Source organism: Gorilla gorilla, chromosome 13 (assembly GCF_029281585.2).
Source record: "Gorilla gorilla gorilla isolate KB3781 chromosome 13, NHGRI_mGorGor1-v2.1_pri, whole genome shotgun sequence".
Classification (NCBI taxonomy): domain Eukaryota; kingdom Metazoa; phylum Chordata; class Mammalia; order Primates; family Hominidae; genus Gorilla; species Gorilla gorilla.
The window spans coordinates 134147580-134161818 of NC_073237.2; the positions used below are offsets into that span (position 1 = coordinate 134147580).

General features: G+C 56.6%; 1 protein-coding gene across 19 annotated transcripts in view; it reads left to right on the forward strand.

The window, feature by feature from the left end:
* The window catches only part of EHMT1 (euchromatic histone lysine methyltransferase 1), a 223349-nt gene that overhangs the window by 99755 nt on the left and 109355 nt on the right, over positions 1–14239 (forward strand). For all 19 annotated transcript variants that reach the window (XM_055350313.2, XM_055350322.2, XM_055350316.2 and 16 more), the window contains one exon: positions 392–948. In XM_055350313.2, coding sequence (XP_055206288.1) covers positions 392–948 — 557 coding nt within the window. The remainder of the gene's footprint in view (positions 1–391; positions 949–14239) is intronic.

Consider the following 14239-nt stretch of genomic DNA (forward strand, 5'->3'; position numbering starts at 1 on the left):
GTGGTGGTGTCGTGGTGGGGGAGGAAGTTGTGGTGTTGTGGTGGGGGAGGAAGTTGTGGTGTCATGGTGGTGGGGGAGGAAGTTGTGGTGGTGTGGTGGGGGAGGAAGTTGTGGTGGTGTCATGGTGGGGGAGGAAGTTGTGGTGGTGTCATGGTGGGGGAGGAAGTTGTGGTGGTGTGGTGGGGGGGAGGAAGTTGTGTGGTGGGGGAGGAAGTTGTGGTGTCATGGTGGGGGAGGAAGTTGTGGTGGTGTGGTGGGGGAGGAAGTTGTGGTGGTGTCATGGTGGGGGAGGAAGTTGTGGTGGTGTCGTGGTGGGGGAGGAAGTTGTGGTGGTGGTGGTGCCATGGAGACCGTGGCCTGCAGTCAGTGACACTCCTTTCTCTGTTGGCAGAGACACCTATGGCTGCCGATGAAGGCTCAGCAGAGAAACAGGCAGGAGAGGCCCACATGGCTGCGGACGGTGAGACCAATGGGTCTTGTGAAAACAGCGACGCCAGCAGTCATGCAAATGCTGCAAAGCACACTCAGGACAGCGCAAGGGTCCACCCCCAGGATGGCACCAACACACTAACCCGGATAGCGGAAAACGGGGTTTCAGAAAGAGACTCAGAAGCGGGGAAGCAAAACCACGTCACTGCCGACGACTTTGTGCAGACTTCTGTCATCGGCAGCAACGGATACATCTTAAATAAGCCGGCCCTACAGGCACAGCCCTTGAGGACTACCAGCACTCTGGCCTCTTCGCTGCCTGGCCATGCTGCAAAAACCCTTCCTGGAGGGGCTGGCAAAGGCAGGACTCCAAGCGCTTTTCCCCAGACGCCAGCCGCCCCACCAGCCACCCTTGGGGAGGGGAGTGCTGACACAGAGGACAGGAAGCTCCCGGCCCCTGGCGCCGACGTCAAGGTCCACAGGGCACGCAAGACCATGCCGAAGTCCGTCGTGGGCCTGGTAATTTTGTGTCTTCTCTTGCTGTTTCCTTTTTCCCATCTCTTTTGTTTTAATAACGGCAAATGGACTTTGGTGCATTGAGGAGAAGCCAGTAAGTGTCAGTGGTTATCCGACAGGGCCTATGAGGAGCTAGGAGAAGGCTGGGAGCAGTGGCTTACGGCCGTTATCCCAGCACTTTGGGAGGCTGAGGCGAGTGAATTGCTTGAGCCTAGGAGTTTGAGACCAGCCTGGGCAGCGTGGCGAAACTCAAATGCAAAATTTTGTAAAAAATGCAAAAATTAACTGGGCATAGTGGTGCACACCTGTAGTCCCAGCTACTCAGGAGTGTGAGGTGGGAGGATTGCTTGAGCCTGGTGGAGACTGCAGTGAGCCCAGATCACCTCACTGCACTCCAGCTTGGGCAGCAGAGTGAGACCCTGTCTCAAAAAAAAGAAAAAAAAAGAGGAGATGCTGCTAATGCCTTGTGCGTGAGTGACAAAGCGGAGTGATGCCAGGTGACGCCTCGCTTCCTTCTTGTGCTTTCTCTTCTCACAGGATTCTGTTGCTCTCTGTAGAAACGTGTCAGATCCTTTCAAGGAGGCCACGGCCTCTTCTGCTTTGGACTTTGGGGCTTTCACTCCAGCTAGGGAAGACTCAGCCCTGACCCTGTTTCATTGAGAAGTGAATAGAAATGAACTTGGTTAGGGCCACAATGTCACAGAAGTGAGGGGCAAAGGGCCACCTGGAGACATGCCGAAGTCTCCCTCCCAACCCTGAGCTGCTGGGCTCAGCCGTACCTTGAGAGCAGAATGAGTCTTGAATCCTGAGCGCTTCACACACAGGGCGCGCCCACCCCTCGCATGCACCATGATTTTCACACACAGGGTGCGCCCGCCCCTCACGCACTGTGATGATTTTCACACACAAGGCACGCCCGCCCCTCATACACTATGCTGATTTTCACACACATGGCACGCCTGCCCCTCACGCACTGTGATTTTCACACACAGGGCGCGCCCACCCCTCGCATGCACCATGATTTTCACACACAGGGTGCGCCCGCCCCTCACGCACTGTGGTGATTTTCACACACAGGGCGTGCCCGCCCCTCACACACTGTGATGATTTTCACACACAGGGCGCGCCCGCCCCTCACACGCACCGTGCTGATTTTCACACACAGGGCGCGCCCGCCCCTCACGTGCACCGTGCTGATTTTCACACACAGGGTGCGCCTGCCCCTCACGAGCACAGTGCTGATTTTCACACAGAGGGCACGCCTGCCCCTCACACGCACTGTGATGATTTTCACACACAGGGCGCGCTCGCCCCTCACGTGCACCGTGCTGATTTTCACACAGAGGGCACGTGTGCTTCTCACACACACTGTGCTGGACTGATCACCAGATCTTACGTGGTGCGTACATGATACAGGTTTTCAAAGTGTTCACGGTGCTTTTAGTGTGCTCTCTGAGTTTGATGTGAATTTGGGTGTAAGTTCTAGGTTTGTGATCACATTCCTGTGGAATTTTCTCTCTCTGACATTGCTGGTGAACATTCTGACAGCACTTTCTTGTCCTTTGTTTGTAGATCATTTGCTCTTTCCTCTCAGCCACTGTTTGGGGCTTCACAGCCCTGTCAATTGGAGGATTTGTGTCTTCAGCTCCAGAAGGATGCTCTGTATGATTTTTCTTCCATTTTCTTCCCATGGAGCTCCTCTTAAATGGCCGGCTCTTCTGTCCCCCTGGGCAGCTCTCTGTCTGTTTCCAGCTTCCTGACTGGTTCCTCAGCCCTTCTCCTTCTTGCTGTTCATCCCATATAGTGATATATTTTATTCTGGCATAAATTTTTTTCATGCCCAGTATCTCTGATTAGTTCTCTCTCTTTTTCTTCTTTTTTTTTTTTTTTTTTGAGACGGAGTCTTGCTCTGTCACCCAGGTCGGAGTGAAATGGCGCGATCTCAGCTCACTATAACCCCCGCCTCCCACGTTTAAGTGATTCTCCTGCTTCAGCCTCCCAAGTAGCTGGGACTACAGGCGCCTACCACCACACCCGGCTAATTTTTGTATTTTTAGTAGAGATGAGGTTTCACCATGTTGGCCAGGCTGTTCTTGAACTGACCTCAGGTGATCCATGCGCCTCGGCCTCCCAGAGTGCTGGGATTACAGGTGTGAGCCACCGCGCCCGGCCTGATTAGTTCTTTTAATTTAAAAAATACTGAATTCTATCTTGCGTTATCTTTCAAAAGACGGTGATTATAATTCTATAATCTCTGTTGTAAATTCTGATTCCTCAAGTGGGGGTTCTCTTGGACTTGACACCTCCTGGTTGTGACTTTTTTCCTCTCAGATTTAGCTTCCCCCCCCGCCCCCAGGGTGTCTCCACCTTTGTTTCTGTCATAGTGTCTCAGCCTGACTGTGAGTACTGTGTGCGTTTTCTGTGGCCTGTCTGCAGTGACCACAGTGGGTGGTGGGCGCGCCGTGGGGCCGGACTGCTGGCTCCTCAGGGGCCCACAGCTGCTGGGTGTTGCGTCCTCTCCTAGGACAGATAGGGCGGGCGCCTCGTGGTGCGGACAACTGCCCTAGCCCTGGGGCTTCTCCACTCCCAGGCTGGCCGGCCTGACCCGACCTCAACCTTTTGAAGTATTCTTCTGTACATGGCAAAGCTTTAGAAAATCTTAAAAATAATTACAGTGTCACAGGAAACTGCAAAGAAACCTTTCACCAAGCTTCCCTCAGTGGTGATGTCTTTGATAACTAGAGGACAATGTCAGACCCAGGACACTGACATTGGTAAAGTCCATGGGGCTTACTCAGTTTCACCATCACCTGTGTGCACGTGCATCACGTGCAGGGTGTTCTGTGCAGTTTACCATGTGTGGATGTGTGGAAACACCACTACAATCGAGATGCTGAAACCCCTACAAACCAGCACACAGTCAAGATGCCGAACCCCCTTTACACCAGGACACAGTTGAGATGCAGAACCCCCTCCACGCCAGGACACAGTCGAGATACCGAACCCCCTCCACGCCAGGGCACAGTCGAGATACAGAACCCCCTCCACACGAGGGCACAGTCGAGATGCCGAAACCCCTTTACGCCAGGACACAGTCGAGATACAGAACCCCCTCCACACCAGGGCACAGTCGAGATACAGAACCCCCTCCACGCCAGGGCACAGTCGAGATACAGAACCCCCTCCACACCAGGGCACAGTCGAGATGCCGAAACCCCTTTACACCAGGACACAGTCGAGATGTAGAACCCCCTTTACACCAGGACACAGTCGAGATACAGAACCCGCTCCACACCAGGGCACAGTTGAGATACAGAACCCCCTCGACGCCAGGGCACAGTCGAGGTGCCGAACCCCCTCCACGCCAGGGCACAGTCGAGGTGCCGAACCCCCTCCACGCCAGGGCACAGTCGAGGTGCCGAACCCCCTCCACGCCAGGGCACAGTCGAGGTGCCGAACCCCCTCCACGCCAGGGCACAGTCGAGGTGCCGAACCCCCTCCACGCCAGGGCACAGTCGAGGTGCCGAACCCCCTCCACGCCAGGGCACAGTCGAGGTGCCGAACCCCCTCCACGCCAGGGCACAGTCGAGGTGCCGAACCCCCTCCACGCCAGGGCACAGTCGAGGTGCCGAACCCCCTCCACGCCAGGGCACAGTCGAGGTGCCGAACCCCCTCCACGCCAGGGCACAGTCGAGGTGCCGAACCCCCTCCACGCCAGGGCACAGTCGAGGTGCCGAACCCCCTCCACGCCAGGGCACCGTCGAGGTGCCGAACCCCCTCCACGCCAGGGCACCGTCGAGGTGCCGAACCCCCTCCACGCCAGGGCACCGTCGAGGTGCCGAACCCCCTCCACGCCAGGGCACCGTCGAGGTGCCGAACCCCCTCCACGCCAGGGCACCGTCGAGGTGCCGAACCCCCTCCACGCCAGGGCACCGTCGAGGTGCCGAACCCCCTCCACGCCAGGGCACCGTCGAGGTGCCGAACCCCCTCCACGCCAGGGCACCGTCGAGGTGCCGAACCCCCTCCACGCCAGGGCACCGTCGAGGTGCCGAACCCCCTCCACGCCAGGGCACCGTCGAGGTGCCGAACCCCCTCCACGCCAGGGCACCGTCGAGGTGCCGAACCCCCTCCACGCCAGGGCACCGTCGAGAAGCAGAACCCCCTGCACGCCAGGGCACAGTCGAGAAGCAGAACCCCCTGCACGCCAGGGCACAGTCGAGAAGCAGAACCCCCTGCACGCCAGGACACAGTCGAGATGCAGAACCCCCTGCACGCCAGGACACAGTCGAGATGCAGAACCCCCTCCACGCCAGGACACAGTCGAGATGCAGAACCCCCTCCACGCCAGGACACAGTCGAGATGCAGAACCCCCTCCACGCCAGGACACAGTCGAGATGCAGAACCCCCTGCACGCCAGGGCACAGTCGAGGTGCCGAACCCCCTGCACGCCAGGGCACAGTCGAGATGCAGAACCCCCTGCACGCCAGGGCACAGTCGAGATGCAGAACCCCCTGCACGCCAGGGCACAGTCGAGATGCAGAACCCCCTGCACGCCAGGGCACAGTCGAGAAGCAGAACCCCCTCCACGCCAGGGCACAGTCGAGATGCAGAACCCCCTCCACGCCAGGACACAGTCGAGATGCAGAACCCCCTCCACGCCAGGGCACAGTCGAGGTGCCGAACCCCCTCCACGCCAGGGCACAGTCGAGGTGCCGAACCCCCTCCACGCCAGGGCACAGTCGAGGTGCCGAACCCCCTCCACGCCAGGGCACAGTCGAGGTGCCGAACCCCCTCCACGCCAGGGCACAGTCGAGGTGCCGAACCCCCTCCACGCCAGGACACAGTCGAGATGCAGAACCCCCTCCACGCCAGGACACAGTCGAGGTGCAGAACCCCCTCCACGCCAGGGCACAGTCGAGGTGCAGAACCCCCTCCACGCCAGGGCAGTCGAGGTGCAGAACCCCCTCCACGCCAGGGCACAGTCGAGGTGCCGAACCCCCTCCACGCCAGGGCACAGTCGAGGTGCCGAACCCCCTCCACGCCAGGACACAGTCGAGATACAGAACCCCCTCCACGCCAGGGCACAGTCGAGATGCCGAACCCCCTCCACGCCAGGGCACAGTTGAGATACGGAACCCCCCCTACACCAGGGTCCCTGACGTCACCCTGTGTAGCCACCAACCAGACCTGAACCTGTGCCAGCCTCGCATCTGCAGATTCCGTTTTTATAATTTTGTCATTTCTTTTTTTTTTTTTTTTTTTAAAAAGACAGGATCTCACTTTTTCACCCAGGCTGGACTGCAGTGGCCTGATCACAGCTCTTTGCAACCTCTGCCTCCCAGGCTGAAGTCATCCTTCTGCCTCTGCCTCCTGAGTAGCTGGGTTTACAGATGTTCACCACCCTGCCCAACTGATTTTTATATTTTTGTAGACAAGGGATATTGTCATGTTGGCCAGGCTAGTCTTGAATTCCTGAGCTCAAGTGATCTGCCCTCCTCGGCATCCCAAAGTGCTGGGATTATGGGCGTGATCCAACGTGCCCGGCCTATTTCTGATTTTATATAAATGGAATTATAATGTATGTAACCTTTTGAGAGTAGCTTTTGTCACTCAGCGTAGTTCTCTTAAGATCATCCAATTACATCATTAGCCCGTCCCGTTCTCAGCTGAGGCCTTGCTGTTCTGTAGGGTGTGGACAGCCTTGTACGTCGGCACTCACCCACTGAAGGACACTGGGCATTTTTACTTTAGAGCCGCTCGGGGCATTTACGTACACATTTTGGACATAAGATTTACTTCTGTGGGTCAAACACACAGGAGCATAATCACTGGGTTCTGTGGCCTTCGGGTGTTTCGTTGAATGAGGAAGTTCCTGAACCACACTCCAGAGTGGCTGCAGCATTTCACACGCCCACCGGCGATGTTGCAGTGGCCGCCTTTCTCCCCTCCTTGCCAGCGTCCTCGCCAGCGTTAGCTCTTATCCACTTTTTATTTAGCCCTTCTGTTCGGTGCGCTGGTGTTTCCTCGAGCCTTCAGCGTGCACATCCCTGTGACTGCTGATGGGGAGCATCCTCTCCCAGACTTCTCACACTCACCCCCTCCCAGACTTATCACACTCCTTCCCAGACTTCTCACACTCACCCCCTCCCAGACTTCTCACACTCACCCCCTCCCAGACTTCTCACACTCACCCCCCCAGACTTCTCACACTCACCCCCTCCCAGACTTCTCACACTCACCCCCTCCCAGACTTCTCACACTCACCCCCCCAGACTTCTCACACTCAGCCCCTCCCAGACTTCTCACACTCACCCCCCAGACTTCTCACACTCACCCCCTCCCAGACTTCTCACACTCACCCCCTCCCAGACTTCTCACACTCACCCCCTTCCCAGACTTCTCACACTCACCCTCTCCCAGACTTCTCACACTCACCCCCTTCCAGACTTCTCACACTCAACCCCCAGACTTCTCACACCCTCTCCCAGACTTCTCACACTCACCCCCTTCCAGACTTCTCACACTCAACCCCCCAGACTTCTCACACTCACCCCTTCCCAGACTTCTCACACTCCCCCCTCCCAGATTTCTCACACTCACCCCCTCCCAGACTTCTCACACTCACCCCTCCCAGATTTCTCACACTTACCCCCTTCCCAGACTTCTCACACTCACCCCCTCCCAGACTTCTCACACTCACCCCCTCCCAGACTTCTCACACTCCCCCCTCCCAGACTTCTCACACTCACCCCCTCCCAGACTTCTCACACTCACCCCCTCCCAGACTTCTCACACTCCCCCCTCCCAGACTTCTCACACTCACCCCCTCCCAGACTTCTCACACTCCCCCCTCCCAGACTTCTCACACTCACCTCCCACACCTCTCACCCTCACCCCCCCCCCACGCCTCTCACCCCCCCACGCCTCTCACCCTCACCCCTTCCCACGCCTCTCACCCCTTCCCACGCCTCTCACCCCCCCACGCCTCTCACCCCCTCCCACGCCTCTCACCCCCCCACGCCTCTCACCCCCTCCCACGCCTCTCACCCTCACCCCTTCCCACGCCTCTCACCCCTTCCCAAGCCTCTCACCCCCCCACGCCTCTCACCCCCCCACGCCTCTCACCCTCACCCCCTCCCACGCCTCTCACCCCCCCACGCCTCTCACCCCCTCCCACGCCTCTCACCCCCTCCCACGCCTCTCACCCCCCCATGCCTCTCACCCTCACCCCTTCCCACGCCTCTCACCCTCACCCCCTCTCAAGCCTCTCACCCCCTCACGCCTCTCACCCCCTCCCAAGCCTCTGCCCCCCCACACGCCTCTCCCTCTCACCCCCTCCCACGCCTCTCACCCCCCCACGCCTCTCACCCTCACCCCTTCCCACGCCTCTCACCCTCACCCCCTCTCAAGCCTCTCACCCCCTCTCACGCCTCTCACCCCCTCCCATGCCTCACCCCCCCCATGCCTCACCCCCTCCCATGCCTCACCCCCTCCCAAGGCTCTTCCCCTCACCCCCTCCCACGCCTCTCACCCTCTCCCTCTCCCACGCCTCTCACCGTCACCTTCTCCTACATCTCTCAGCCTCACCCCCTCCCACGCCTCTCCCCCTCATCCTCTCCCACGCCTCTCACCTTCTCCCACGCCTCTTACCCTCTCCCTCTCCCACGCCTCTCACCGTCACCTTCTCCTACATCTCTCAGCCTCTCCCCCTCCCACGCCTCTCACTCTTGTTCCCTCCACGCCTCTCATGCTCGTCCCCTTGCACATTGCTTTGCTGTCGGTGTGTCGTCTTTGGGGAAATGTCTTTCAGACTTCTGCTCGTTTTATGATTACATTGTTTTGTTAGCTTTGAGAGTTCTGTATATGAGTGTTTGTCAGATATGTGGTTTCCAGTATTTTCTGCTGGTCTGAAGCTTCTCTTCTTTCTCTCAAAAGGTCTTTCACAGAGCAAAGGTGTTTCATTTTGATGAAGTCCAGCTTATCAGTTTTCTCCTGTGGATTGTGCTATTGGTGTTGTGTGTGAGAACTCTTCACCTAGCCCTAGATCTCAATTTCTCTAATTTTTTTTTTTTTTTTTTTTGGTCTTACGTGAACTTTAAATCTGTGATCCATTTTGAGTTAATGTTTGTATAAAGTCTGAGGCTTGGGCTGAGGTTGAATTTATTTTTGCCTGTGGATGGCGCCCCAGTCACAGTTTTAAAACTCACGTTAGAAACTGTACATCATTCGTCTCCCTGAAGTTATGCTTTTATTACAGTCCTACTTCCAGGATTTTATTCTCATGTATTTTTATTCGTGAGGATCTTTTATTGTCATCCTATTACATTCCTTTAGGGAAAAAAAGCAATTTGAAATTTTTAGAAAATTCTCTGACCATGAGGCTTATTTAAGTGATCGCTTTTTTCTGGATTGAGTTATTACAGTAATTAAAGTCTAATTGATTACAGCACATCATTTGGTTGAAAATCAGTGAACATTCACAGGGTGGTCAGTTGTAGGAAAAGAGAACCTGAGTGTTTTGAGGCTTTGGAACCTGGTTTCTTGAAGATTCTGCACTGCCTGTCCGCACCCTGGAGAACTTGCTGTGCTCCTGGGGGAGCCTGCAGGAGAAGGAGGGGGTGGACTGAGCCAGGGCAGGGCTGTGTGTGTGGGCCCCACGGAGGTGGTGCGGCAGAGACTGTGGGTGGGAGGGTGCCTGCCCTGCACCTGGGGTGTGCTCTGTGTCTCTGGGCCCCACGGAGGTGGTGCGGCAGAGACTGTGGGTGGGAGGGTGCCTGCCCTGCACCTGGGGTGTGCTCTGTGTCTCTGGGCCCCACGGAGGTGGTGCGGCAGAGACTGTGGGTGGGAGGGTGCCTGCCCCGCACCTGGGGTGTGCTCTGTGTCTCTGGGCCCCACGGAGGTGGTGCGGCAGAGACTGTGGGAAGGTGGGTGCCCCCCTGTGCCCAGGGTGTGCTCTGTGTCTGTGGTTCTGGGCCTGAGCCCGGGGTGTGCTCTGTGTCTGTGGTTCTGGGCCTGAGCCCGGGGCGTGCCTGTGTCTGTGGTTCTGGGCCTGAGCCCGGGGCGTGCCTGTGTCTGTGGTTCTGGGCCTGAGCCCGGGGCGTGCCTGTGTCTGTGGTTCTGGGCCTGAGCCCGGGGTGTGCCTGTGTCTGTGGTTCTGGGCCTGAGCCCGGGGTGTGCCTGTGTCTGTGGTTCTGGGCCTGAGCCCGGGGTGTGCCTGTGTCTGTGGTTCTGGGCCTGAGCCCGGGGTGTGCCTGTGTCTGTGGTTCTGGGCCTGAGCCCGGGGTGTGTCTGTGTCTGTGGTTCTGGGCCTGAGCCCGGGGTGTGTCTGTGTCTGTGGTTCTGGGCCTGAGCCCGGGGTGTGTCTGTGTCTGTGGTTCTGGGCCTGAGCCCGGGGTGTGTCTGTGTCTGTGGTTCTGGGCCTGAGCCCGGGGTGTGTCTGTGCCTGTGGTTCTGGGCCTGAGCTCGGGGTGTGCCTGTGTCTGTGGTTCTGGGCCTGAGCCCGGGGTGTGTCCGTGCCTGTGGTTCTGGGCCTGAGCTCGGGGTGTGTCTGTGTCTGTGGTTCTGGGCCTGTGGCCTGGGGTGTGCCTGTGTCTGTGGTTCTGGGCCTGTGGCCTCTCCACTCTTCAGGATTTCCTGCCACCCCAAACCCAATTTAGTCTTGTTTGATATTTTTTTAAAACCACAATTTATTGAAAATTATGTTTTAAAAAGTCATTCCAGTGATAAAACGAATGTTGCAGGCTTTAATAAATCCAATATTCTCATAAAAGTTTAAATGTGAAGGTGTTGTCACGGCTGCAGTCTCACGATCTCGTGGCCAGAACCAAGGGATTTGGATCCTGTATCCAGCATTAATCCCCATCGTAAAGCCCCAGCTCAGAGCGAGGCCTGCTCACTGGCAGCTTCACTGTCGTTAGGGCAAAGAAAGTGGAAGTCGCCGGAAGGGAACATTTTTTTCTACCTGGAAATGCTTGTTACTGTGACCTGGTTGGCAGCTCCATTTCCCTGTAAATTGTGCCCAATCCAGGAGGCGTCAGCATGGGGCCCCTTGTTTTTCTCTCTGCGTGTGTGTTTCCACACCTCACCTCCTGGTACCCACTCTAGGCTCTAGGTGCTGGGAGAGAGGTGGTGCCTGTTGGTCTGCACTGGAGGTGGTTCTTAGCAATTGTGTGAAGAAGTGCTGCTAAGTGTCCTACTGTGCGACTCACCCTGGTGCACAGCCCACTGCCCCACCCCCGCCCTGCCAGGAGGGAGGAGCCTCAGCGAAGGGGCCTCCTGCCCCAACAGGAGGGAAGAGCCTCAGGGAAAGGCCCCCCCCACCACCCCCACAGGAGGGAAGAGCCTCGGGGAAGGGCCCCCCCCCACAGGAGGGAAGAGCCTCGGGGAAGGGCCCCCCCGCCCCCACAGGAGGGAAGAGCCTCGGGGAAGGGCCCCCCCCCCCCCACAGGAGGGAAGAGCCTCGAGGAAGGGCCCCCCTCCTCCACAGGAGGGAAGAGCCTCGGGGAAGGGCTGCCCTCCCAGAGCCAGGCCATGTGGAGATGGGATGGGATGGGCCGGCCATGCTGCCTCCATGGCTAGGTCTTTCCTTGTGCTTTGTTAGGTAACAAGAGTCCCAACAAAACCTAAATCTAGAATCCTCACCTCAGTTAAGCCATTCTTAGTCTTACTGTTGAGATTCTTGAAAATAACCTTTTAAATTAAAGAATAGGTTGTGTACCTCGGCAAGAATTAGCCTCACATGGCTATTTCCTCTTCAGGTTTTGTTTTTGTACCTTCATTGATATGTACTTTGAAAGCGCATTTTGTGTTTGTAAGCACCAGCTGAGGGGAGAGCCACGTGAGCCAAACAGCCTGTGTGGTGGTTTGTAGGTGACATAAAGGGGGACCGACTCCTGAGTTCTAACAGTGGCTTCATTGCAGTCAAAGCTGGTGTGCTGGAGAAAGACCAAGAAACGTTATACAGCAGACGTGTGGCATTCGTGTGGCAGACTTGTGGCATTCGTGTGGCAGACTTGTGGCATTCGTGTGGCATTCATGTGGCAGATGTGGCAGGCTTGTGGCATTCGTGTGGCAGGCTTGTGGCATTCATGTGGCAGGCGTGTGGCATTCGTGTGGCAGGCGTGTGGCATTCATGGGGCAGGCGTGTGGCATTCATGGGGCAGGCGTGTGGCATTCATGGGGCAGGCGTGTGGCAGATGTGTGGCATTTGTGTGGCAGGCGTGTCAGATGTGGGGCAGGCGTGTGACCTTCGTGTGGCATTCGTGGGGCAGATGGGCAGGCGTGTGGCATTCATGGGGCAGGCGTGTGGCATTCATGTGGCATTCATGGGGCAGGCGTGTGGCATTCCTGGGGCAGGCGTGTGGCATTCATGGGGCATTCATGTGGCAGACGTGTGGCAGACGTGGTATTTGTGTGGCGGGCATGTCAGACGTGGGGCAGGCGTGTGGCAGACGTGGGGCAGACATGTGGCCTTCGTGTGGCAGACGTGTGGCATTCGTGGGGCAGACATGTGGCCTTTGTGGGGCTTTCAGTGTTCCGTGTGCGAGCTGCCTTCATTAGTGGACATGGCAGGAGGAGCTGTCATGTCTGAGCTGTGCTTTGAAGGAGGAAGGAGAGCATTCATCCCTCGGGGAAAAAGTAAGGGCATCCCAGAGGTGGAGATACATTCCAAGAGGAATCACTGAATGTGGCACACAGGGTTGCTGAGCTGGACAGGTCTCCACAGGGAGAAGCAACAAAACACTCCAGGGAGCTGTGGCCACTAGAATGTGAATCCAGGGTAGGTTCTGCAGTAGGGAGCCCAGGTGGTTCTATGTCTGTTCTGGACATCAGTGGGGTGTCTGGCAGTTTAGTGTGGGCTCACTGAGAAGCTTTGCAAGGACCACATGGCGGCAAGATGCGCTCGAGAGACAGAGAGGCAAGGAGGGAGGGAAACAGACACAGACAGAGTGCGCCTGTGAGACAGAGAGGTGGAGACCATGAGGCCGTGAGAGCCAGCCCCAAGAGTACTCGCTCCCCTGTGCCTTCCAGCTTGCCCTGGCACACCCCTCTCATCTCCCAGCCAAGCCAGGTGCTACCCTGTTCTCCTCCGTGTGCTCTTGCCTGGAACTCTCGCTCTGCCTCCCCGCCTCACCTGTAACCTCCACAAGCACCTCCTGAATCCCTGAGAGCCGTCTCTGCAGCCACATGTTCACCCATGCCACGGACCCACCGAGCACTTTGAGTTACTTATGACCTTGGTTACTTCTCCCTGGCCTTGACTGTAGTTGATGCAGGTGCCTTGTTGTGTGTGTGTGTGTGTGTGTGTGTGCGTGGTAAAACACATAATATCAAACTTAACCATTTTTAAGTAAACAGCTCAGTGGCATTAAGCACATTTACGCTGCCGTGCAGCCATCACCACCCTCTGTCTCTGGAACCTCTTCATCTTCCCACACTGAAGCTCTGTCTCCTTTAAACACTGACTTCCCATTCCTCTCTCCCAGTCCCTGGCAATACCATTCTACTTTCTGTGTCCATCAGTTGGACGACTCTAGGGACCTCCTGTAAGTGGAATGGTACAACGTTTGTTCTTTTGTGGCTGACTTACTTCATTCGGCACAGTGTCCCCGAGGCTCATCCACGCTGCAGCGCGGGCACCAGCTTCGCTGCTTCTCAGGCTGAGTCACACGTCACTGCGTTTTGCACACGACACTTTGCTGATCCGTTTGCCCGACAGCCGACCCTCGGGTGGCTTCCCCCTTTTGGCTGCTGTGGTTGATGCTGCTATCAACGTGGGTGTACAAGCATCTCTTCAAGACCTTGCTTTCAGTGCTGCTGGGGCACGTGCCCAGCAGTGGAACTGCTGGATCACATGGTAGTTCCACACTTAGTTTTTTGAGTTTTTCATAGCGGATGCACCGTTTCACTTCCTACCAGCAGTGCACGAGGGTTCCCATTTCTCCAGTTCTCACAACACGATTTTCTGTTCTTTCCTAGTAGCCGTCCATGCTGCTCACTGTGGTTTCCATATGCATTTCCCCAATGACGTTAAGCATTCTTTTTTCATAGTAGCCATCCTAGTGTGTGAATGGTACTCACCGTGGTTTTGATATGCATTTCCCTAATGAGGGTAAGCATCTTTTCATGTGCTCATTAGCCATTTGTATGTCTTCCTTGAAGAAATGTCTATTCAGGTCCTTTGCCCATTTTTTATTCTGGTGGTTTTTTATTGTTGAGTTGTAAGACTTTTTCATGTATTCTGGATAATAATTCCTGATGGATTTGCAGATGTTTTCTCCATTCCATAACCTG